At 40.6% G+C, this 27640-nt stretch overlaps 1 protein-coding gene across 1 annotated transcript; it reads right to left on the bottom strand.

The window, feature by feature from the left end:
• Positions 1–470: 470 nt before the first annotated feature.
• NMUR2 (neuromedin U receptor 2) lies at positions 471–27640 on the bottom strand. The gene is made up of 4 exons (XM_069955719.1): positions 26915–27640; positions 10550–10634; positions 7665–7790; positions 471–1421 (listed from the first exon to the last, which is right to left on the bottom strand). The coding sequence occupies exons 1-4, from the start codon at positions 27638–27640 to the stop codon at positions 1162–1164; spliced, it is 1197 nt and encodes a 398-aa protein (XP_069811820.1). The 3' UTR covers positions 471–1161.

The following is a 27640-nucleotide window of genomic DNA, read 5'->3' as shown; positions in this document are numbered from 1 at the left end:
CTGACACAGTGCTCTCTGCTGCCACCTGTCTGTGAAAGGAACTGTCCAGAGCAAATTGTGTTTTCTATAGGGATTTGCTACTGATCAGATTTGAAAGAATAAACCACTTCCTATATGACATACAGCAGCTGATAAGTACTGTAAGACTTGTATTTTTTTTGAATAGAGGTAATACAAATCTTTATAACTTTCTCATACCAGTTTATTTAGAAAAGAAATTAATTACACCAGTTTTATATACCATAAAGAGATTACTGTCTCATTTCCTGGATTCCAATGATTTGTTGGATATTTGCAGTTTTTATTGTACTAAAATGTGTGTATTACTTTGCGCTGTGTTTTAGCAACTTTACCCAATGGGCCCATTTTGTAGAAAAATCTACATTGTAGGTAAGAGATTGTCAAGTTGCCAAGACTTTACTATCTCCTCATATTTAGCGGAAGTGTGATGCTCTCATTTTAGTCTTCACCTCTAACTCCTCCTCCATTTTGTTAAGTAGAAATTTCCGAATAAAATGTCATGTCCAAATTGATGGAATCATCCATTGGGTTCCATTCAGTTTGGATTCATTAATTCCAAGAGGCAGACACTTGATCGGAATCCCAGCTCTTGCACTCACTTTGGGTCACTACAACCTCTGCTTCTGTAAGTACCCCAGTAAGAAGTTTCATATGGCCACCTGAAAATGAGCAAATTTGTCGAAACCAAATAAAAAAAAAATAAAAAAAAACAGAATTTCAATTTTTTTGGGAAAAAAAAAAAATCATATTTCTCATCTCTAGCGTTAGATAATCCTTTGTGAAATGCTATCATTGTCCAAAGAGAGGACACTCCAAAAAACACTGAGCAGGAACTGGTTTATAGTTTAAGAAATTATATACAGTAAAAACCAGTCATTTGTTTTATTACATACAATAATCATGTATCTCTCAGTAGTTTCTGGAAAACCCTTGACGGAAGTGTACCTTTAGGCTGCCCTCATGGTTCCATTATGAGTCAATTATGGTCTGAGCATGAGATTTAGCATTTGCAGCTGGCTATGGTCATTCCCACAGAGGGGAGGTTCAGTTCTCTTTGACAGTATCCCGTTGACTACTACTGACATGTCCATCGTTCATGCTGTTTGAGGACCAGATACTGCCCAAGTAGCCACAGACTAGTCATAGCACGGTAGAAAGATGAGAGCTGCAGACAGAGGTACGATGAGGAAACGTAGGACTTCCTTCTTCAGCCGAGTCTTTGCGGATTCGATTGGCCAAGATCAAAGTGCTCTTCTGGGGTACAAGTACCTGTACAGGGAGTTTGGGGGTCCAATGTTTGAAGAGAGGGGGTAGAAAGTTTCTGAATGCAGAACGAAAGCGCCTGGAGAGAAGGTTGTAGATCAAAGGGTTGACAGCCGAGCTCAGATAGAAGAAAACTCCTGGCAGAGGAAGAAAGGATAAAGAAAATATTTAATACCACTATCGCCTCAGAACATTATGGATCCATTCTGGAATGTTACCCCCCCCCCATGTAAACATCATACATAACAATTTGTATAAATTCTGTAGGCTCTAAATGAAGGGAAAGTCTACCAAAGGTGACCAATTTCTCCATTCGATTAGTCAGTCAACATTGTGAGATAGTCTTATGATCATCTATACACCCAGTCCTTTTCATATTCACTTATATTCATTCCATGCCCCGCTGTCCTCTCCAGGCCACCCGCCATTCGGAGGTGCTGCTTTGCCATGTCTTGCCCATAGAGTGTTCGTGTTTGTTCTTGCTACCAATTAAAGGGCCAGCATGCACACTCCTCCACCTGTCCTCCACCTATCACTGGTATGGACCCCCCTGAGTTGCCCAATCTGTTTGGCATACAGTAGATGCACACTCAGGAGTGGAGTACACTTTAGCTTTTCACCCTTCATCCTGCTTTAGGATATGGAAGCTGGACTTCTGCTTCTCAAAAATGGTCCCTATGAGAGTAGCGGCCGGTCCCCTCAGACCAGAAGACAACAATCTAAGGGTCAGGCTTGGTAGGTCGGAATCAGGCCATAAGTTTTGGGGTAGGATGCTGGACAGCATAGTCAATAGAGGTAACCCTGGCTCGGCACAGCAGAGTTGATACATGGGGGTCAGACAGAAGCAGAATTCATAGAAACTTCACTATGGACATAAGGGAACCACAATATTGCTAAAGCACAGGTAAGTGGACAGAGCAGCCTTAACTAGGTAGTGCTGGGCAGAAGTAGGTGGGGGACAGAGAAGGAGTGCACATTTTGTTCTTCTCGATGGCAACAGCATACACACCCTATGGGGCAGACTAGGCCCAGCATCATATCAGGAGAACCCACTGATTTGAATAGGCACCATGTAATGCTGTGGTAATGCTACAAGGAATAGATCTATTGTATGAATAATTCTCAAGTCAGTACGCAAAGACCAACAGGACCAGCTGGACAGTTATTCCTCTTCGAACAGTACTATAATCTACGAGCAATCTCATGCTTGAGAAAGGTTCTTAATTTGGAGCTGAAACGCATTGCAGCCAATAAATACTTTATCAATGTCACTACTGATTGCCGCTGTACAACTGTTCACACTGAAATGGTAACAAAGCGGTTTGGAACTTCCTCTTCCATCCAACTTGGTCTGTTCGAAGCAGAATTACTGTCCAGTTGGTCCTTTTGGTCTTTACACATTGTGTATCTCCCCCAATCTATAACGTAGGAGACCCCGAGCAAGTTGCGGTGGAACTGATGTTAGGAAGTGCTCCGTAGAGTTGTGCCTATTCACTAGCACAACTCGAAAAGGAGAGTGCATGTTCATGCACCACTAGCAGAACATCACTTACAAAAAGCCTTAAAATGATACACCACAAGGCTCCTCTTTCGGTCTTTCTTTTCTAATTCTCTAGCCACACTCCCTTTCATCTGTCTCCTTCATTTTTCTAACATGGAATGTACACTAGCAACATCAGGGGGCCGATGGAAGTTGGTGACTGTAGGATCAGACTACACAAGGTTTATTTGTTGTCTGTTACCGTGGAGACATAAAGGTCTGCACAGAAGCTGTAGACACTGATCTGTAGTAAACAATGTGCAAACTTGCTTTATTTTTTATATTGGATGCGTTGGAGCAATACAAAAATGGTTGCGAGTATGTACGCAGCATATTTAAGGCCAAAAAAAAAGGAAATTTTTGGCACTTGCTATAACAAATATAAAAGTTATAGTGGTGTTTTCTATGAACATTATCCATAATATGACACGTGTCTAATAATATTAGCTTCTACTGTAATGGGATCATCACTATATGACCCAACAAAAGTACTAACAACAGCTCCATATGTAGAGCGGCATCTGCCATGAGATCACAAACAGACACAGGAAGAAGGACGCAATGTCCTCTACATCGCAATTACGTAGAGAGGATGAGCCTGTCTCTGGATCTCTGGATACTGGAAGGGTCTGAATACAATGGACGTTCCAAATTCGTTACATCATTGTCCGCTTGGAAGTAGCAGAAAGCCAAGAACAAGGGCTGTGTTGTGTTAGTACAACTGCCGATCCCTTACTACAGAAAGTAACACCACAAAGCACACAGATCATGATGCTAGGAGATATAGTACACTGTGGTAAGAGCGTTCGGCTATCAGTGTTGTTTCAATGGTACATTCAATCTTCAAGAAGTTGTTATTGGATTGAGCCCATCATGACATCCCCTCAGGGCAACTCATTCGCAGAACACATCGAGCCATAAAAAGCACCTGTTTAGTTATTGTTAGAACATTACCAGTGATTACATTATATTCCAGAATTATTGGTACAGACGTACCCTTCCTTAACTTTCCACTTGATTTAACATTTCTTAAGATAAGAGACAACTTTCAAGATAATAATTTTATAATTTCAGCCCATTGCTAGCATATTGCTATTGAGCATATTGCTATATTTCAGCTATTGCTAGCATATTGCTTTACTATTTTTATGGTATTTTTTTTTTACATTTTATGCTGGTACTGTATTTGGACCGATTTCTTGGATGTTATAAAATATATTTAAAGGGATTATCCAGCTATTAAAAACGTTCGATATATTGCTGCTCTTATTATTATATAACATAATAAGCATTTTATACTTACCTCTTCATGCTCCTCCTGTGTCCTCCTGTGGTGTTTCCAGGTCCCCACTGAAAAAGTTTGTCTTGGAATTGGCGGCGGCATCATTCATCGGGGACCCAGAGAAACCACAGGAAGACACTTTGGGAGCGCCATGAGTATAAGATGTTTATTATGTTTTATATAAGGGCAGCAACATATCAAAACTATTTAATATTGCTCTAGCATGTTTTTTTGGGTGGTGTTTTTTATGCACCTTTTAATGCCCCCCCCCCCCCCTCAAAAAAAAATGCAGCTTGCACTCACTTTGTTGATTGATGGATCTTGTAGTTGGTAGCAGGAGCAGGCAGGATCCAGCACCTAAGATTCTTGCCCCATCTAAGCTCCACCTGAGCCCCGAACCTCAATCCCATCCCTTTGTTAACCCTATTTAGCCCTGCCCCTTTAGTGCCATGTTTTTCACATAAAAAAATCTTCTGCGATTTGCACACCTGAGGACGTAGGGCCTGCTGGAGACCTGTAGAGGAGAATAGCATACAGTGTGATGGCTGCTCTTCCTTTCCGCTGTCCTGTCTGCTCTATACAGGCTCCTATAGCCAGTGATTTACTAGGCTGTGAAGTGCAGGGAGGTTGTGTAGGTGAAGAGGAGACTGGCTCACTCAGCTAAATGGCCCTTATGGCATTTGCCCAAACTGCCAGATGGCCAGTCCAGCCCTGATAGGACCCATTAAGGCTTCAGGCTGGACCTAGTGCAGTATGGCTTTCAGGGAAACAAGCAATCAGTATCCCTGCCTCTGAAACAGGAAATAGATACTGGTAAGACATGTAGACTATCACAGGTATCCCATTTACTCAGGCAGACACTATACGGGATATTCTATTGTCATTGTATACAGAACAATTCAGAAAAAAACCCCTGAAAAATCTTTAAATGTACCTTTAGCCGATCAGACCCCATTTCTGTTTTCTTGTGCATACTGTCAGTATTTGTTTATCCTTTTTTTAAATGAAAACTTTTATAATAATTTCCTTGCAGAGATCTTGTGTACATGATAAATGGGCCTGTCAGGTTATATTTCCCCTCACAAATGGTTATCAGGAGGACAGACTAGATAGATAGATAGATAGATAGATAGATAGATAGATAGAAAATCTTTCCTTCTCTAAATATAAATCCGTCACCCTACCATGTATAGTAAAGCTCATACACATAATCATATATTCCTATTCCTCCACAGCAAATAAAATTCTCTCCTCTGTATAAATGACTACAGAATAGGAATCCATTGGAGCAGAATCTTGGCTGTATTCTTGGAAAACCAACCTCATAGACCAGGTGTGGAGCCAGCACCAGTAACAAATGCAAAATTGTTCCCTGTCCCCAAACCCTCAGCTACTTCTCAAAACTAAAACCCCATCTCCTAGAGGACAGAGATAAAGGGCCAGGTGATAGTTCAGAGATATTCCGCTTCCAAATCGTCCTCCTTTTTCTTCATATTACTGGAGGCCAACATTTCGCAGGTGTCAAAACATTTCTTATTACAAAGAATGTCTGGCAATCCATCGGATCTCATACATTTAATCAAGACGCGCTCCATATCAAGACGCCAGAGGGTTTCATGCTTCTGAACCATTCTGCACAGCAGCCAAAAAGCCGCAGACAATGTCTGTGTATGTGTGAGAATGGATTGAATGTAGTTACAGTGCGGTGGCTTAAAAAATAATTCGATATATAAAATAAAAATGGGAAAAAAAGTGATTTTGAAAAATTCTATGTATGTATACTTATAGGCACAATAGGGAGACAGATTCTCATAATACATAGCACTTAGTCTATGAGCAAACTTTTTTTTTTGTCTTTTTGTTTTTGGGTAATAAACAGTCACCCCCCCCCCCCCCCCCCCAATTGGGTTCTATTAAATCCAATAGCAAAATTAAGTATTAGTTTAATGAAGTATTAGGTTTCATTCTGTCTATAGAAAACCACAGGAAGAGGGAACTGCAGAATGAGAGAAGCAGAAAGACATACAAAGGCCCTACTGAACTATATAAATGTTTTATCTCACCCCAGTATTGGAATCACAGCTTACTCTGCCCAGTGCTGCTCTATAATGTCATCCATGCTGCTGTTGTGCTACAGAAGTATTAGGAGGCAGTATCCCTTTTTTCAGTTTGTTTGCAGTATATGGGAGCTATCATAGCAGCAAGTGTACACCTACTAGCTTAGTGACAACAGAAAATTAGAGCTAAAGCTTAAAAATGGGAAAACTAGTAAAATACACCATGTACAAGTTGTCCAAAAATATTCTTGTTCTCCATGTGCACGCAAGATAAAGTTAAGATGAGTTAATATCTTCAATATTTGAAGACTTATGAACCATCAAAGAGTAGAAAGCAATTGTCTGAAAATAAATAAGCCTTAGGGCCGGATTAGACGTCTCGATATTCAGGAAAAAGGGAGCGCTGACCTGTCTGGTCACCAATCGCTTGCTCCTCGTTCCGGGAGGCCTATAGGACAAAGCAGCGGTCTGCTGGCACCCCTCCTATTACACAGAGCGACAGCCAGCAGACTGTTTCTATCAGGATTTTGGTTCATGCTTTGAAACAACGATCAGCCGGCATTGTGTATGTTGGCTTATCGTTGCCTTTAAACATGAACTATTACACGAAACGATTATTGGCCAAGTACAGCCGATAATCATCTCGTTTTATAGTACCCTTAGAGTACTATTACACGAAGCGATTTTTCAACGATCTCAAACGACCGCTATTGCGAATGACCTGAAATCGTTCGCCCAATTACACGGAACAATGATCGTTCTTAAGGTCTTCTTGACATGGCTCTTGCATTCGCTGCTACTGCGAACGACCGAACAACATCATATTCCATGCGAACGATTTTCAAATGATCAACGATAAAAATAGTGCCGAATTCTATCAAATCACCAGCCATTTATCGTTGGTCGTTTAATCGTTATCTGCTATTACACAAAACTATTATCGTTTAAATCCGAACGATCTAACGATTTTTCGAACGATAATTGCTCCGTGTAATAAGGCCCTTAGTCATGGCATGGATTGATGGCTTTCTACAGTTTATTGATGCTCTATCAGCCAGACAGTAGAGGGTCAGTCAGTGATTTTATTTAGGTGTTTTAAGCTTCTCTAGAAGTTGACCTGGCATCCATATTTCGACTTGGCTTTGTTTGACTCCTCTACTATCTTGTTCCCTCCGTTCAACAAATCATCTAATTTGTTTGTTTCCTATTTGGTTTCCCGACATCAAGTTGATGTTCGGACCATGGTACTATCTTAAAATTTTATGGCACTATAGAGGACACCCAACTGATGACCACCCATATCATGGCACACCATGTCACCCTACTTCCTGCTTCCATCTTTCTAGACAACAATCATTCGGAAGTAGTTTCAAGGAAAACTACCTTGTACCGGTAGAAAAAACGGTGACAGAAGTCAAAGTAAATAGTCAAAGGTGAAATTATGCATGCAAATACATTTACATTGCATCAATGGCAATAGTATATGTATTAGGGAATTTACCAGAAATAACATGGATGAGGTTAAAGACGTTGGCAAGGGGTTCGGTCCAATCCACAACAAAGCTAAAGAAAAGACGGTCCACATGGAAGGGGGCCCAGCAGATGGCAAAAACCATGACTAACACAACTAGTAAGAAAAAAAAAGTATATTAGTATATAAAGAAGTGTCAACAATCGGGTTAGACATTAAAGGGGTAGTCCTGCGATTTTTTTTATTTAAATCAACTGGTTTAAAAAAAAATACAAGGATTTGTAAATTAGTGTAGTATTCCAGTACTTATAAGCTGCAGTACTCCCTGCATTCTCCCTGCAGGAAGTGCTATAATCTTTCCAGTCGTACACAGCGCTCTCTGCTGCCACCTCTGTCCATGACAGGAACTGTCCAGAGCCATAGCAAATCCCCATAGAAAACATTTCCTGCTCTGGACAGTTCCTGAAATGGACAGAGGTGGCAACAGAGAGCACTGTGTCAGACTGGAAACAAAACACCACTTCCTGTAGGACACACAGCAGCTGATAAGTACTGGAAGACTTGAGATTTTTAAATAGAAGTAAATTACAAATCTATATACCTTCTGATGCCAGTTGATTTGAAAGATTTTTTTTGTCCCGCCGGAGTACCCCTTTAAGACATTAAGAGAAATTAAGACTGGAGAAGAATACATATTCCATATGCCATCTTGGCACATTGATAGTCTATTCTACTCTATCTTTTAGAAGTAATAAATATGTATGACTCGGTTGTATCCCATCTTTTTTTTCTACGTCTAATGAAAAAGAGCAAATTATCAGCAGAAGATATCACAACTCCCAGGAGCGATGCGGCAGTGTAATTAAATCTGTGTTGTCACCAATACACTGCCGGGTCTTCCTTTTATTGGCAGCTTAGGAAGAGAGGGATGAAACCAAGGTTGTATTTAAGCAAAATTGTCATTTTCATCAGGGCCTGACGCTTAAAGGAGAAGTCCGGCAAAAATTTTTATTTAAGTATTGTATTGTCCCCAAAAGTTGTACAAATCCCCAATATACACTTATTATGGGAAATGCTTATAAAGTCCTTTTTTTCCAGCACTTACCACTGCAACAAGGCCTCACTTCCTGGATAAAATGGTGATGTCACTTCCTGGATAACATGGTGATGTCACGATCCGACTTTCAGAGCTGTGCAGGCTGTGGCTGCTGGAGAGGATGATGGCAGAGGGATGCTCAGTGTCCCTCCAGTACCCTGTGTCCCTCACTGTCCCTCTGCCATCATCTTCTCCAGCAGCCACAGCCCGCACAGCTCTGGGAGATGGGTTGCGACATCACCATGTTATCCAGGAAGTGACATCACCATTTTATCCAGGAAGTGACATCACCATGTTATCCAGAAAGTGACATCACCATGTTATCCAGGAAGTGACATCACCATTTTATCCAGGAAGTGACATCACCATGTTATCCAGGAAGTGACATCACCATGTTATCTAGGAAGTGAAGCCTTAATGCAGTAGTAAGTGCAGGGAAAAAAGCTCTTTATAAGCATTTCCCGTAATAAGTGTATATTGGTGATTTGTATAATTTTTGCGGGACAACACAATATTTTAATAAATATTTTCACCGGACTTCTCCTTTTTGACTCACATCATGGTGTCTGTTGTGGTATTATTTAGAAATTGTGTAACACTGTTATTTGAGCACTACATAGCAGTGTTATTTTGGAACCACATGGCACTTACATAAACAATATAACGGGATATTGTAATGGATAGTATTGTTAAAGGGGTACCTTGGAGAAATATATATACTGTATAGATAGTTATACGGTTAGGCTATGTTCACACATTTTTCAGCCCCGTATAAAATGACGTCCATCATTTTAAGTCTAAAATAACGGACGTTATTTAGCTGTCTACTATCCTTCCCTTAGTGCAATGATGGCTGCTGGTACATTATTCTAGTTTGGGTTACTAATTATCCTTTGGCTTAATTGAAAAGTTCATTGAATTTAATAGTAAAAATGAAGAAAAAGCTGTGACAAATGAAAAACTGCGTGTTAATAAAAGATCGTTTCATTGGCTGATCGTTGTTTCTATTACACGGAGCGATAATCGCTCGATTCGGCCAACTATCGATCCGTGTAATAGGGCCCTTATACTATAGAGTAATAGTTCTCATAGATTCTCAATTATACATCTCAGTACCACCTCCATACAATGCTTTTAAGAGGGGATTAGGATAGGATATTGGGATTTTTATTCAAGAATTGTTCTTAGTAGACTAAAGAGCCTACGAAGGTTCTGGACCTTCAGATTTTCTATTCTACTAGCAAACACCAACTTGGACCAGGTCCCATCTTTCCAGAACTTCATGGAAGCCATGGTGGTATGTAGGTCTCTATTAGAGATGAGCCAACCGGTTTGGCCGGTATGGGATCCGGTTCGGATTTTTCAAAAAATCTGAGTCTGATCGGATTCGGATTTTTGGAAATCCGCTCCGTTTTTTGTTTTTTTTTTAATCCGAAGAAATCCGAAATTCAGTCGAACCGAACTTTACGAAAAAATCCTGAAGTCCGGTTGGCACAAACTTTTGAAAAGTTCGCTCATCTCTAGTCTCTATGACCAAGGCCAAAGGAACTAAAAGAAAGAATGGCTATACTAAAATACTAAAAGGGCGGACTAGATGGACCCAGTTGTCTTCTTCTGCTGACAATCTTCTATGTTTCTATAACAAAGAGCTGTTTTTTTTTTTGCCTTTTCAATACCTTGTACTTATTCCATTTGTTTTTGCACTTGTACTCCATTTGTTAGATATAATTTACATGTGTTGGTTACACGCCAAAAAGAAAAATTTCCATTCATCTCCATTAAACACAATACATAAAATAAAAGTTGAATTCATACTTACAAAGCATCTTTGTGACCGATTTCCGTGATGGCCTCTGTATGTTAACAGACATCTTGTCATCTTTCGGTGAATGATCGCCCCTGAGCTGTACAAAACAAAGTGGAAAAAAAAATCCTTGAAATTGCTGACTTACATTTTTTTTTCTGCACGGTGCTTTAAATATAACCATTTTATCATTTACCAAAAAGAATGCAGCCACTGGTCTGACAAGTAAAATATGAGTCCATAGATATTGGAAGCCAACAGGAAATCAAATGAACCATTCCTGTAAGAACTGCTAAAATGTGATGTATCGTTTTGATGATATATTCTATATACTTTCTGCAATCTTTAAAATAGTAACCATGTCCTGCATACAGAAAGAGAAGAAAATGATGACTAAAGCAGCAGCACAGATAGTCTCTGGAGGACCCAACAGGTGTAATGCTTCATTTTCCCTGTGGTGGCGCTGCAGGAAAAAGGAACTCTTAACAGGTAATTAAAGAGAATATATAAGGGTAGGTAACGTCTTCCATAATGGGAGTTACACTTTGAAATGGATAACTACTCTGGCAGATAGGACCCTTAAAATGATATTGTTTTCTCTTAGAAAATATATTCTATGGACAGGGAATAGGAGGCAAAATAAACTTACCCTTAGACTTGCCACCATTGCACTATGCCAACACTACTATGGAGGTTTTTTTTTGGAAGTTTAGAAAATCCCTTTAAAAGGAACCTGTCACCAAGACAATGCCATCTAATCTATCGGCATTCACGCTATAGAGCATGAAGAGCTGAGCAGATTGATATATAACTTTGTGGAAGAAGATTCAGTGTAACTTGTTGATTGGAATCCCTGATCATTCTGTGATAAGGAGTCCAGTGGGCGATGTCACTCAATGGACTGGACTCTTTAGCCTGGAAACATCAAAGATTTCAATCAATAAATTACAGGTCATACTGAATCTTTTCCCATAAAGAATATACAGTATATCTATCTGCTCAGCTCCTTCTGCTCTATAACATGATGCTAATAGCTTAGGCAGCAGTTTCAAGGTGACAGGTTCCCTTTGAGGACTAGACTCAGTGACAGAGATAGACAGTTTTCATAGAGGTGATGATGGTGTTGAAATAAAGAGGCTAAATTGTTTGTCTGGCAGATATTGCAGAGTGTAATGGAAAACTACCTTCTAGGACAGAGATCCTAAACCTGTTGTACCTTTAAGCAGTAGTCAACTGCCAAGGTGGCACCAAGGTAAACTTAATACTATATGGGGGCCTTATACTATATGGAGATAAGACGGGGAGGTGATACTATTTGAGGGCACAGAAGGGGCCTAATACTATATGGGGGCACAGAGGGGATTTATACTATATGGAGATAAGACGAGGAAGTGATACTATTTGAGGGCACAGAGGGGGCCTAATACTATATGGGGCCACAGAGATGGGTTTAATTCTATATGGCGGCACATAAGTGGCCCAATAAAGGGTTAATACAGAAGAGGAGTTTGTATAGAGGTGAAGATGGTGCCCGAGTAAGCAGCTTGAGAGTAAAAACATATGGAAAGAATTGTTATGTCATTTCTTTTTCATGTGGTTTATCATTCCCCATTGAAGTCAATAGTAGAATTATTATTATTATTATTATTATTATTATTATTATTATTATTATTATTATTATTATTAGTTGTGAAATTGTGGGGTTTTGGACATGGAAACTAGCAAAAGTTAATAATATGTATATAATGCTCATGTGAATATTTCCTAACAATGCTGTTACAAAAAAATGTGGAGACTGAAAGGTGAGCTCCAAAAATGATTTTCTCTGGTGCTTCCATGATATTCCAGGTCAATCTGCAGTATAGTGAGGGTTGATATTGTCATGTAACCAGTACCTATGGCCATGACTGAGGGCCTCTATAGGGACCACTGCCTTAGTAGTTTGAATTGTCCTAATAGGTCATTTGGGAATGGATTATCACAGTCTACAACCTTCAGGAAGGTCTTGTTTGTGGATTGTGGATTTGTATGGGTTCTATTATGTAGATTTAATTTTACATGTCTTCTTTGTGTTATGTGGCAGATGACAGAAAATCGATATGTTATTTAAATAAATGAGCTGGGGCTGTGTGCAAAGACGTTGAGTTTACACTGGCATACAGATGGTATTGTCACCTACTGTACATTATTTTTCATAGAGCGTAAATAAAGTGGCATGATGAACCAGTCAACTCACATCCACTCCAATCCTGTGGGGGGTCTTAAAGCGACTCTGTACCCACAATCTGCCCCCTCCAAACCACTTGTACCTTCAGACAGCTGCTTTTAATCCAAGATCTGTCCTGGGGTCAGTTCGGCAGGTGATGCAATTATTGTCCTAAAAAACTACTTTTAAACTTGCAGCCCTGTGTCAAACTAGCGTGGTCTAGAGTGTGTATGCTCTCTAGAATACCCCTAAAAAAATTTCTGCTATTTATCACCTGTGTCAACACTGCACATGAGTCGGATCGTTAAGGCACCTGTGCACTGTTCAGACAGGTGAGGAATAGGAAAAATCCTGCCCGGGGGCATTCCTAGTAATGAGGAGGGATGGAGGGGTGTTTCAATCCTAGGGCATACACACTCTAGGACACACCAATTTGACAGGTCTGCAAGTTTAAAAGTTGTTTTTTAGGACAATAACTGCATCACCTGCCGAACAGAATTCAGGACAGATCTTGAAAGCAGTTATCCGAAGGTACAAGTTGGGGGGAGGGGGGGTCAGATTGTGGGTACAGAGTCGCTTTGATGGTCAGATCTCCACCGATCAGACCCCAATGGATCAGATACTTCTGAATAGATTTTAATTTAGGGACAACCTCTTTAATAAGTTGGGTTGTACATTGAAACTGGTCAAAATGGGTCCTCTATTGTTTTGGCAAATTTTTCCACCCAGAACTAAAGCATCTGGTGTTTTATCCCCCTTCATGACCTTTCCATGGGCCATTTCCTTCCTCTGTTTTGGATAATGCATTGGTTCTGACCATCCAGTAGATGGGACCAACCTTCTCTCCAAGAGCCTCATATTGGCCATATGGTAGGTTTCTATGTTAAGTATTGCCTCTCTTAGTAGACTTTTATGTACAATATATGAAGATAGGCACCTCATCTGAATACAGAATGGTCCGAATTTTGGCATCTCTCCATAGGACTACCATGAGATTGGGCCTTTGTCAACAATAGTGAGGTCGGCATCATGGGTGACTTTGAAAGTCATTGGCAATTCCTTGATATATATATGGCTAGGAGAGGCAAGAGTACTCTAGGGTTTTGCTTATGTCTAAACAACTTTGACCATCAGTATGACCACCACATACTGTACACCGATTTTGTTCTCAAAGAACAAACGGGACAATTATTAAGAGTTTTATTGTCCTACAGGAAATCAGGTGTGAGGATATACCATAGAGACACACAATGATGACCAGTGTGGGGTATAGTACTGAGAAGAGTTTAGAAGGTTGATATTTCTAGGGTGTACCTGGTTATGTTAGAAGTCGAGTACAGGTACGTATATGGGTTAAGTATGGTCACAGGCTTTTTGTACCATAGTTATATTCTTGGCTCCGTGGAGAATGAGCTCTTCATGAATCTTACAAAATGGCATTTACCTAACAAATTCATTATTTCGCATCATTTCCTGACCGCTGATTGGAAAATTGCATGGTGCATGGCAGTCTTTATAAATGCTGTCTTTGTGGTGTCCTTTTTGGATATTGGAGACATGTAAGAGAACATTTTTTTTTTTAAATTTCTCTACAGCACTGTACACTAAAATTATCCAGCCCATTAGCAAAAGTCAGAGGGGGGGCTCACTCCCTACTGATGACTCCATATTTCCACCCTGAGGACACATGGTTCAGACAGCATAAAAAAGTGATAACAGGTTCTATTTATAGTGTAATATTTTGTCCTTAGGTCTAAAATATATCTGTATAACACTATATATATGTTACTATTACTATTGATGCACAATTCTTCCCCAAAAACTGATAATCATTGCAGTGGAACTCCATTGTAAACCAACAGGGTTCACCGAGCTCCATTTGTGTCTGTTTTACAAATCTGGCACTGCCATATTGGTTACAATGGAAACCATGGCAGAGATGTGAACTAAAGACCGATAATCGGCAAAATCGGCCCAATTCTGCGATTATTGTGTAACAGAGACAACGATCACCCGATGAAACAATCATCGGCTGAACAATTCTTTAGCTCCCGACCTAAAATGATCGGCCACCATCGGCTGACAATTGAACAGTCAATACATTACCTGCCATGTTCTCAGTCTTCTCCTGCACTCGGCATGCATCACGGCACCGCACACTGCAGCTTCAGAGCAGCCAGTCTAAGTCAATCACTGGCTGCAGCGATTCTGGCCAGTGATTGGCTGAGCAGCCTGTGAGCTCTGAATCTACAACCTCTGGACCGAGAAGCATGCAGAGCACAGAAAAACACCAGGCGTGTGGGCAGGTAATGTAGTAACTGTTTGGGCAAGGGCTGCACAGAGATCACTAACAGTAACAAACCCAGTAAACAAATGCTGATTTAGTAGATTGTGATTGGACCTTCATTTGCTCATGTAATAGTACCCTAAGGTAGTCCCCCCCCCCACTACATAAAATGTATAATCCTTTATAAGACTTGGGAACGCCTTCTTGACACTTTGCACACTAGAATAAAAAAGATTCTTTATGGTATGGAAGCACAGACAGATATATGAAGGGCACCATGTGTCACATTGACCTAATAGCAATCTAACAGTGTAATCAGTTTGGAACCTGAAATATAGCTGATTCACTTTTAGACAAGCAAGGAAAGCAGTGGCAGAACCCTGTTTCTACAAGCCTTGTAACCTCAGAGTGATCTGCCTAGATGTAAGCAGGTAATGTTAAAGGAATTGAAATATTTTTTTTTTACGATTAAAGAGACATAAAAGTTTTGGGAGAGATGATGGGAAAAGGACTTTTATTCTACCGATGCGCTTTGATTTACAGCCAGCAAAAAAAAATAAAAAATAAAAAAATGTAAATTTTATTCTGTTATTCAGATTTTAGATTTTTAGATTAATCCATCTTTCGATGATTGATAAATAGATTTACCATACTCCTTCTATCAATGAGATCAATTCCCAAAGCGCTTATTTAGTCCCTATTTTTTGTAGAGGATGGGGAGTAGAATAGAGATGCGGATACGTCACTGATGTTAGGTACGGCTAATTACAGATGGATTATGTCAGAGACACATGTAAAACTGAGGGAGCAGAATTGGGGATCAATGTACACAGGGTGTTGACATTACCATGACGTGGGCTATAGATGCATGCAATAGCTCCATGTACACAAGTAGTTAATTCCTGCATATTGCGACAGACACCAGGATTACAGCACCGGAGGCTCCCAGTGTTCCCATTAATGCTCACTAAATGACTGTTACACAAGCAGCCATTCACTAAATGACCTCGGCTTGTTAAGAGCAGTCTGGTCTGAAAGGCATCTCTGGCCCTTTCCGACCATTTCATCTACCTGTCAATGATGGGGCACAGCTGTTTATTTCATATTTACAAGTGTTATTTCTTACACTTACATTAGCACACATTGTGTTTCTCTAAAAAAAAGTCATGGTCTTATTTTATTTTTGTTTCCTCTGAAAAAAAAGGGGGGGCTAGGGCTTATTTTCAGGGTCAGTCTTATTTTCGGAGAAACACAGTATGCCCCTACACTGTAGACCCAATCTATACAGTAGGTTGTGTGGTGTCCCACCACAAGTGTTGTGTACGTGCACCCCAGTAAGTCGTGCACTCAGGTAAAGTGGTGGATGAAGTATATAGTTTCCCCACTAGGTGTCACTGTTCAATATATGTATGACTACTATTGCACAGTTGAGGAAGGTTATAGATTAAGTTTTCCGTGTCATGTTATGTGCTGACCATTAGGAGGTGCTCTTTCTTCTCTCTCCTATCTCATTTTCCCTCTCTCTGTCCAAAGCATTCACAAGAAGGTTTAGATAATTCCTGTAGGAAAAGTTACACTGGTGGAGGAAGTGAGTCAGTCTTAGGGCGGGTTCACACTATGGAATTCTCGCGGACAATGTCCGCGGAATTCCGTCAGCTGTCCGCCTGCACGGGCACGCGCTTTTCCGCCGGCTCCATAGACACCAATTTATGGGCCGGCGTATTCCGCGATCCGCTAAAAGAAGTGACATGACACTTCTTTCAGCGTATAGCGGAATACGCCGGCCCATAGAATGGTGTCTATGGAGCCGGCGGAAAGGCGCCCAGATGTGCGGGCGGACAGCTGACGGAATTCCGTGGACTTTGTCCGCGAGAATTCCGTAGTGTGAACCCGCCCTTACTTAGTTTTTGAGGGAGAGAGGACACACAAAACCAAGTTCCTGCTGTAGTTAAGCCAGGGCCTGACTTTCGCCAGGACCCCTGATAGGAATCAAGAGCAGATGCCGCAAAAGACAGAGACTTTCTTTATGCAAACCACTAATTATACTATGCAGTGCTAAGTTAACAGTAGGGGAGAGCAGTCACTAAGGACCACTCTAGCCCACGCCAGGAACCGCAGGGCCATTGCTGCAAGAAAGGGCATGTCTGAAAGGAAACATTGCAAGAAGCAGAAGGTATGTCTGAAACGACGTCTTTAAAATACCCAGCTGAGGGAACTCACACAAGGCCCTTATTCTTACAGTCTGTTCAGACATAGGTCTAAATGTGAGTCCGAGTATCACTTAACTACTTATACCACTTCACACCACAGTTCTGGTAGAGTACAGGGCCTACATTGGGCAAGGGCTCCTCTGGCAAACTCCTCTTCTACAAAGCACTACTACTACTACTTCTACTCAAGCTTCTACTCTTTCCAAGCACCTACTTCAAAGCACAAAGTCAGCACTTAAGTCTGTGTCAAAATTATTACTGTCTACAGAGCGTGTACTGTTATCTTGCCAAAGTTCTACAGTAAATTGTAATATTTTTACATCAAACATACGGACTCTGTCTAAGTCTCTTTGCACCTGCACCTATACAAACACCACTGCACACCTTGAGTTAGTTTTCCCCTTCTCTGTGGGTGGCGGTACCAACATCCCGGGTGAGTTAGTCACCACTTTAGTTCATGACAAGAGCCCAAGGAACCCACAGCAAATCCAGAGGTAACCAACCATTATAACCTTACAACCATACAAAGCAGGTGCCAACATCACACCTGTGTGCTGAACTAGCATTGGCTTCACTACAAATAACATCACTGGCCAACAACAACAGTATCAACCCCCACAGTTCTAGTATAGTTAGGCCTCTATACTATATACCTCCCTCCATCTCTGTTGTTTCTATTCCATACTGTTTACCCCCTCCCCCCATAGTCCCCCTACTGTATACCCCCCCTTCAGTTGTTTCCTCATATTATATACTTCCCCCCTCAGCAGTAAGGCCTCTCATACTGTAAACCGCCCCCTTACCTCTGTAGTTTTTCCCCCACACTGTTTACATCCCCCTCTGCAGGTAGTCCTCATACTGTATACCTCCCTCCTGTCTTTGTAGTTGTTTCCCCATACTGTATACATTCCATTCTACTGGTAGACAGAAAGTTATATAGATTTGCAAACTACTTCAATTTAAAATTCTCAATCCTTCTAGTACTTATCAGCTGCTATATGTCCTGCAGGAAGTGGCGTATACTTTCCAGTCTGGCACAGTGCTCTCTGCTGCCATCTCTGTACATGTCAGGAACTGTCTAGAGCAGTAGCAAATCCCCATAAAAAAAAAAAAAAAAACTCTCCTTCCCCTGACAGTCGCTGACATGGACAGACATATTTCTGATATTTTTGGTTTCTTCAGAATGTTCAGCTATTAAACATTGTGTTTTTATTTTATGATTTGTTTATTTGCTATGACGTAAGGAAACCCGCTGACTATCCTGCGAGTGTAAGGATTATCTTATTTTGCCCGGGGTTTAATGTGTCTCCTGTGATTCTTCCAGACTTCGTACTGACTATGAATTGACTCACCTCCTCCTCCTCCTCTGAGCGCTTTACATATTAACTGTATTCGATATACAGACATGCATTGCATTGGACAAATGTGGCCTCAGCAAAGTTGACCAACAGGCATAAGGACTTGTCTTGGATGGCCATTCAGGAGGGACTACCTTTGAGGTCACTAATGCATGATCGCAACCTGTCCAACATGAGGTACTGCCCCAGGTGCCCCTTCTTGGAGGAAACATCTATGCACATCTTTTTGGCAGTGCCCCCTTGCTCAGGGCCTGTTGGATGCCCTGGAACTCAAACTCAGGGACTCTGTACCTAGAAACAGGCTGACGTACCAGTCAGTGCTATATGGTCTGTTTCGTGGGAAGCATACAAATGAGGCAATCCAGAAGGCTTGGCGCCTTATGAACTGTTTTAAGGATGCTATATGGCTGGTACGGAACCGCCTAATCCTGAACAAGGAGAGCATGACCGCTCTGGATCCAAAGCCTGCGTAGAGACTATTCCATCATGGATGGTCTGGACATGGAAGAAGAGGATTGATACCATTCTGCTTTCTTTCCTGTTTTGTCATCTTTAAATAAAACTTTGGGCCTGTGATTTCCCCTCCCTACCCCCCTTTTTTCCCTCCAGCCTCCCCTTCTACTTCATGTCGAGGTGTTGGATGGGTTAAGGTCCAGTCAAGTTCTTCCACCGTAGACTCTCCCAACCATATCTTTATGGACCTTGCTTTGTGCACAGTCATGGTGGAACAGAGAAGGGCCAAACCCAAACGATTCCTACAAAGTGAGAAGCGATAATTGTCCAATATGTCTTGGTGGTGAAGCATTAAGATTTCCCTTCGCTGGAACTAAAGTACCTAGGTTGAACCCTGAAATGAACTTCCATACAATTATTTTCCCCCCGCCATACTTTGCCAAGCCTAGACTCATCCGTCAGATGTCACAGAGAAGTGTGATCTATTACTCCACAGACTATGTTTCCACTGCTCCAAAGTCCAGTGATGGTGGCTTTATACCACTCCATCCAACACTTACTATTGATTGGTGATGTAAGGGTTGCATACAGCTGCTTGGCCATGGAAACCCATACCATAAGGCTCCTGCTTATGCCAGATGAGGTCTGGAGTTATGGAGTCTGCAGAACATTTGTGACTTTTACCCATTACACAATCTCTACTGTGGTTCTCCACTTTTCAGTAATTCTACTCATGGATGATCATGGAAGATCTAGAAGGGAATGACATTTTAGGAACTGGCTTGTTGCAGCAATGGGTCCACGGGATCCATTACAGGACCACGCTGGAAGTGCCATTCTTTCAGCATCAGTAGACGTGGATCCCAATACTTTTCTCCATATAATCTCCATTTTTTTCTCCATTCGGAGATTTTGCAACAATTGGATGCATTCCCTTTAAATCAAGAAGATGGACGCCTTTGACCAGCAACATCTTGAGCTGCATCACTAATGTAGGAGTCTCTGGCACACAGCTAGGTGACATTACACGATCACTTGTAGTATTGACACTTTATTGACTGGGAGCCAGTGCTGGTAGCTAAAGACCAAGGCTGAACAGAGAACATTGTCAGGATATATGGGAACTATGCAGGGGGGGGGGGGGGATACCACCCGTAGGGGAAGGCAGCGTCCCATCACACCATCTCAGTGACCCCTTAGGAAGAAGTCATTTACCTTGATATGTCTCATAGGCATAAGCACCTAAAACTTTATTATAAAGGGGTCCTATCTATCTATCTATCTATCTATCTATCTATCTATCTATCTATCTATCTATCTTCTATCTATCTATCTTCTATCTATCTATCTATCTATCTCCTATCTATCTATCTATCTATCTATCTATCTATCTATCTATCTATCTATCTATCTATCTCCTATCTATCTGTCTCCTATCTATCTATCTATCTATCTATCTATCTATCTCCTATCTATCTATCTATCTATCTATCTATCTCCTATCTATCTGTCTCCTATCTATCTATCTATCTATCTATCTATCTATCTATCTATCTATCTATCTATCTATCTATTATCTATCTCCTATCTATCTCCTATCTATCTATCTATCTATCTATCTATCTATCTATCTATCTATCTATTTATCTATCTACCTATCTATATCCGATCTATCTATCTATCTATCTATCTATCTATCTATCTATCTATCTATCTCTTTAATAAAATTATATAGCTTTGCAATATAACTTCATTAACTACACGGCCTCTGTGCTGCCACCAAGGTCTGTGTGAGGAACTGCAGGGCTGTCCAATCCTTGGTCCCTGTTCGCCTGCTGTGATCCCCTTTAAACTGACAGTTTGATACATTTGTAAATTACGTCTATTTAAAAATCTCAAATCTTTCAGTACTTATCAGTTGCTGTATGTTCTGCAGGAAGTGGTGTATTCTTTCCAGTCTGACACAGTGCTCTCTGCTGGCACCTCTGTCCATGTCAGGGACTGTCCAGAGCAGGAGAGGTTTTCTTTGGGGATTTGCTACTGCTCTGGACAATTCCTGACACGGACTGGAGAAAATACACCACTTTCTGCAGGACATACAGCAGCTGATAAGTACTGGAAGATGTGAGATTTTGAAAATAGAATTAATTAACAAATCTATATAAATTTTCTGACACCAGTTGATTAGAAAACATTTTTTTTTATTTCCGGAGTACTCCAAAGTAAATGATCAACAGCATTTGCCAGAATACCATTGTTTAAACTACTATAAAAACTTATAAACATGTATGAATTAATAGAGAGTCATACATATATATATATATATATATATATATATATATATATAGCAGAGCAGGATGTAGTAAGACAGCAATAGCCTGCAGTCTTCTGGAATCCCTCCAATACAGTTATTACTGTAGCGTGGCTAGCACCTGGCACTTGCCCCGGGACTCTTGGCGCCCGTCTGCAGTTGTCTCTACATCCTCCCATTTCATTAGTGCCCTCGGTATCATTACAGCTTACAAACAGCTAATTCTCAATCAAAACCAGCTGACCAACTCAGCTCTGCTACATCTGTATTTTCAGAAATAATCCAGATACAAGGATAACTCCAGGATGCCTATTCTTTATGTGCATGAAAGCTAGGACTGTGGTCATTTTCAGGATAACAGGCAACACTTTGCCAGGGAGTATGCCAGTAACCCTGGGAGTATGCCAGGGTTGGAGGATGGCAAGAGTCATGTGACTGTCGTGTTTTTATTTATTTTTATTTTTTTTCAGAAATCAATAGTACAAGCGATTTCAAGAAACTTTGTAATTGGGTTTATTAGGCAAATATGCCATTATCTGCATTCAAAAAGACTTTCCCCAGGTTCCCCACCGCCTCTCTCTCATCTACTGCTCATTATCAGGAAATCTTGACTCTTTTACATCAGATGTGCCCTGTCTGTTCTATGGAGAGGAAAGGGGGAGGAGGGAGATTAGTCGGTAGCAGAGAGAAGAGAACAAAGGATTACACAGTGGGAGCTGTGTGAAAACTGGTTTTCAGAGGTCAGAGAGGTGAGTGCTGACTTCAGAGGAGATAGCCCGGTGATGTAGCTGTAAATTAACTCTTTGTTTTCCTGTTTTGGTGCCTCATCTCCCTCCACCCCTCCCCTCTCCATAGACAACCATGAAGACAGGGGGGAGAGCTTCAAACTGTTTTTTCATGATAAAAATGCATTTTTCTGCTAATAAACCCAATTACAAAGTTTCTTAAAATCGCCTGGACTATTGATGTCAGCAAAAAAACAAAAACAAAATTAAACAACAGTGATACTTTAAAGGGGTTATGCAGGATTAGAGAAAAGCACAGTTACTTTCTTGCAAAAATAACGCCACCACTAGGTGCTACATTTACTTCAATGGAACTGAGCTGCAAAACCACACCCAACCTAAGGACAAGAGTGGTGGTGTTTTTGGAAGAAAGTGGCCATGTTTTAGTCCCCCCCCCCCCTTTAAAGGGGTAGTTCGCAAAAAAAAAAAAATTAACTGGTCCCAGCAATTGTTAGAGACTTGTAATTTACTCATATTAAAAAATTTTAAGTCAGTACTTATCAGCTGCTGTATGTCCTGCAGGAAGTGGTGTATTCTTTCCAGTTTGACACAGTGCTCTCCGCTGCCACCTCTGTCCAGGTCAGAAAGTGTCCAGAGCAACAGCAAATCCCCATAGAAAACCTCTCCTGCTTTCCAGACTTGAAAGAATACCACTTAGTGCAGGACATACATCAGCTGATAAGTACTGGAAGAACTTGAGCTTTTTAATAGAAGTAAATTACAAATCTTTGGCACTTGCTTGATCAGCTGATTTGAAAGATTTTTTTTTTTTTTTTATGAACTACCCATTTAATATCCGGACAACCACTTTAAGAACTCTGTTATATAGTTTTGTATTACCTACGATTTACAAATCTCAAGTCTTCCAGTACTTATAAACTGCTGCATGTCCTGCAGGAAGTGGTATATTGGTCTCTGCTGCCACCTCTGTCCATTTTAGAAACTATCCAGAGCAGGAGAGGTTTTCTATAGGTATTTGCTACGGCTCTGGACAGTTCCTGACATGGACAGAGGTGGCAGCAGAGAGCACTGTGTCAGTCTGGAAAGACTAGACTACTTCCTGCAGGACAAACAGTAGCTGATAAGTACTGGAAGACTTGATATTTTTAAACAGAAGTAAATCACAAATCTATATAAATTTCCGATACCGGCTGATTTGAAAGAAAGCGATTTTCAACAGAGCACCCCTTTAAAGTGTTTATATGAGAATGGAGGACAGAATCTTCAAAATAGCTCCACCTTTGGCCATAGGCTGTTTCTGGTACTGCAGCTTATTCATGTTAAAGTCACTGGAACTAAGCTGCACTACCAGACACAACCAATATGCAAGAATGGCGCTGTTATTTTCATCTCATACAGCTCCTTTTATTGCTAGTTCTGGTCTCCTAAAACCAATTCTATTAGACATCATAAAAAAGCTCTCTCGGTGGGTTATAAATAGGACATTGGTATAGAATATAGAGCAGTAGACGGACTATAAGAAATCTACTTGTGGCATTGTGGGTATTAATAGTGTGAACAGCCATAGCCATTTCCTTCAGATTATCAATACTTCCCACCTGCTACATTATAGGGATAGTGCGCCTATTACATCCCATACCTACTGAATTCAATTAACACTGCGGTAACGTGATCGTCTGGAGATGGAGCTGGAGGCAGGAGACGACCACTAATGGGATTTGTTTCATATTGTTACCTTCCAATGCCGACTATCAGCTGAATGAATTCTGTTACATAATGCGTAGTGTGTGTCCGCCTCGCTGGGTAGAAGTCAGGCGATAAATTGCAGGTACCGCAAGTAGCGGGAGGTTACACGGGGAGGAGGATTTAGATAAGATGGCTCTGTACTACACAAAGCGCTGAATACATAGCAACAGGTAGTTTGCTGTAGCAGAGCTGAGTTTGTTATTGGGATTAGATATTATGGGGGAGATTTATCAAACATGGTGTAAAGTGAAACTGGCTCAGTTGCCCCTAGCAACCAATCAGATTCCACCTTTCATTTTTCAAAGAGTCTGTGAGGAATGAAAGGTGGAATCTGATTGGTTGTTAGGGGCAACTGAGCCAGTTTCACTTTACACCATGTTTGATAAATCTTATATTTTTACTAGAATATCTATCTATCTATCTATCTATCTATCTATCTATCTATCTATCTATCATTGGTCTATTCCATTTCGTAGAATTCATAGTAGCTAGATGGCATTCAAGTTAAAGGAATGGAATAATGGCATAAAGTCATGGTTATTCTTAAAGGGGTTGTCCACTTTATAGTAAAATTGTTCAGTGTACAGTATTAGTAAGTGTACTCACTGTATATACTGACATAGAGCTGTGTTGTCCTGCTCTGTGGTGAGTTTGTGCATAAGATGGCCAACATGGAGAAGCATGTGACCATGCCCCCCCCCAGTGTCCTTCATAGGCATATAAAGGCTCAGTAGTGGACACTGGGGGGGGGGGGGGCATGGTCACATGCTCCTCCACGTCAGCCATCTTATGGACAGACTCACCACAGAGCAGGACAGCACAGCCTGGAGGAGGGGTGTGTGATTTTAGCTCTATGAGGTACATAGGGATCTGCTGTCAGTATATACTGTGAGAACACTTATTAATACTGTGTATTGAAGTATTTTACTATAAAGTGGCCAACTCCTTTAAGGCTATGTATAGCCTCCATTAACCCATTTCTTGAATTATAATATAGCCATAAAGAGTTAAAAGACAAATTCAGCTCTGCTATATTTCTCACTGATGAGTGATCAACCAAGAAGGAAGATATACCCTTTCTAAGAGGTTATATAGGAGCAGAAAATAATGGCTGCTTTCTTTCAGAAACAGCGCCACTCTCATCCTCAGGTTGTGTGCGGTATTGCAGCTCAGTTCCATTGAAGTGAATGGAGCCGAGTTGTAATACCACACGCGACCTATAGGGCAGGTGTGGCACTGTTTTTGGAAGAAAGTAACTATGTTTTTCTAATGCTGCATAATCCCTTAATGTTATTTCGTGTCTCCATCAACATTTCCATCTGGTAAACTACTCAAGTTACAATATAGCCACAAGGATTTAAGACAAGTTCAGCTCTGCTATATCTAGAAATGATGCACCATTAGCTGGGTGATAATAGTTGGTGTCACCAAAGAACTAGATATAATTCACAATGTCAAGGTAAGAATGGAAGAGTGGCATCAAGACCTTCCAGTCCTGGTATTCTGTAACACAGTGTCATAGACAAGGTTACAAGGTTGCTGCATGTTGTTCAAAGACAAATTCAGCTTTGCTACATGTGTAAATGATGTATCAGTTGCTGAGTTACAATCATTTGTAGTGAAAACATAAATCTATCTATCTATCTATCTATCTATCTATCTATCTATCTATCTATCTATCTTCTATCTATCTATCTCCTATCTATCTATCTATCTATCTATCTATCTATCTATCTATCTATCTATCTATCTTCTATCTATCTATCTCCTATCTATCTATCTATCTATCTATCTATCTATCTATCTATCTATCTCCTATCTATCTATCTATCTATCTATCTATCTATCTATCTATCTATTATCTATCTATCTATCTATCTATCTATCTATCTATCTATCTATCTAGTATCTATCTATCTATCTATCTATCTATCTCTATCTCCTATCTATCTATCTATCTATCTATCTATCTATCTATCTATCTATCTATCTATCTATCTATATTCCAATATATAATTAAAGATTTTATATATATATATATATATATATATGTGTGTGTATATATATATATATATATATATATATATATATATATATGTATATATATGTATATATATATATAATTGTAATTTTATCTCTAGTCTACTCATAAACTAAACCGGACTCTAGGAACTCTCATAGACTACTGAAGTGATGATATACCCACAATGGTTAAAAAACAAATCCAGCTCTGCTACATCTGTCATGATAAATTGTAATGTTATTTCTAGTCTCTAATAAACTAGACTGTCGCGTACTAACAGACTATGGTAGTCACAATATAACCCCAAAGGGTTAAAAGACAAATCCAGCTCTGGTACATCTGTAAAAGATGCAGTCATGATAAATTGTAATGTTATTTCTAGTCTCTAATAAACTAATCCCTAGTCTACTCATAAACTGGACTCTCGTGTACTAATAGACCACAGTAGTCACAATATAACCTCAGAGGGTTAAAAGACAAACCCAGCTCTGCTACATCTGTAAATGATGCATTGTTTATTTAGATGACTAAAGTCACAATAAAACCGCAAAGAGTTAAAAGACAAATCCAGCTCGGCTACATCTGTAGACATTGCATGATTTATTTCAGTAAAGTTTATAAGAATAAAGTAGAGATTGCTTAGTTATAGACCTCATGTATCCAATAAACTACAGTATGTGCCATCTGCACTAAAGTCCTCCCCACCTGCGTTCCTTCCATCGGTATGGGGCACCTTGCATAAGGTTTTTTTTTTTTTTGCCTTCCTCTGGATCAACACAGTAGGGCTACAAGTTTTTTCCAGCCTTATCAACTATGTAACAACCCAGTATATTAATGGAGATTCCCAACCGTTTGTACACCCTGATGTGTACCATCTATCGTAACGTCACGTCTCACCACCCATCAGCTCATTGACGGAACTAATATTGCCATCATGTTTATTGTTTTTGAGCTTTTTGAGTTGTGGGATAGTATATGTCTACTCTATGACTTCATAGTCAACTATAAGTACAATGAAGGTATTAGGAGATGACACTTACTTTAATACCCATGAGACAGTACAGGACACTGATGACTCCCATTGGTAACACATAGAAGAGTAGAGAGGTGATCTGGATGATACAGTTGTAAATCCACAAGGGTTGAACCACAGTACAGGTAGCAGAGTCGGGAATAAGACTTCCATTGGGGAAGGAATGGAGCAGGATGCCGTGGGTGCTGGTATTGGGAATGGAAAAAAGAATGGAGAAGATCCAAAGTGTGATGAGGATTCTGAGCGCCCGTCTTCGCGTGCTCTTGAGTTTGGCTCGAAAAGGGTGCATGATGGCCACGTATCTTTCCACGCTAACTGTGGTCACGCTAAGGATGGAGGCGAAGCATACCGTTTCGAAAAGCACTGTCTTAAAGTAACAACCCCAAGCCCCGAAAAGGAAAGGGTAGTTGCTCCACATCTCGTAGACTTCAAGAGGCATCCCAAGAAGGAGGACCAGGAGGTCCGAGACAGCCAGGCTGAACAGGTAATAGTTTGTCGGAGTCCTCATGTTATGGTGCTTCAGGATCACCAGACACACCAGCATGTTGCCACTGACCCCCACCAAGAAGATAAAGGCGTAAACTAGAGTCATGGGCAGCGATAAGCGACTGCGCTTTGGCCCGCACAGGTACGCCAAGTATTCTTCAGTGCTGTTTAGATACCTTGGCAAAGGGTTGTCCGAAGGGAAGATATGACCTGGCCACGTGGTGTTGATGCTCTGCTGGTCATCCAT

The sequence above is a fragment of the Dendropsophus ebraccatus genome, chromosome 1 (assembly GCF_027789765.1).
Source record: "Dendropsophus ebraccatus isolate aDenEbr1 chromosome 1, aDenEbr1.pat, whole genome shotgun sequence".
Classification (NCBI taxonomy): domain Eukaryota; kingdom Metazoa; phylum Chordata; class Amphibia; order Anura; family Hylidae; genus Dendropsophus; species Dendropsophus ebraccatus.
The sequence above is the reverse complement of the archived record's forward strand: the minus strand, read 5'-3'. Positions and strand labels throughout refer to the sequence as shown.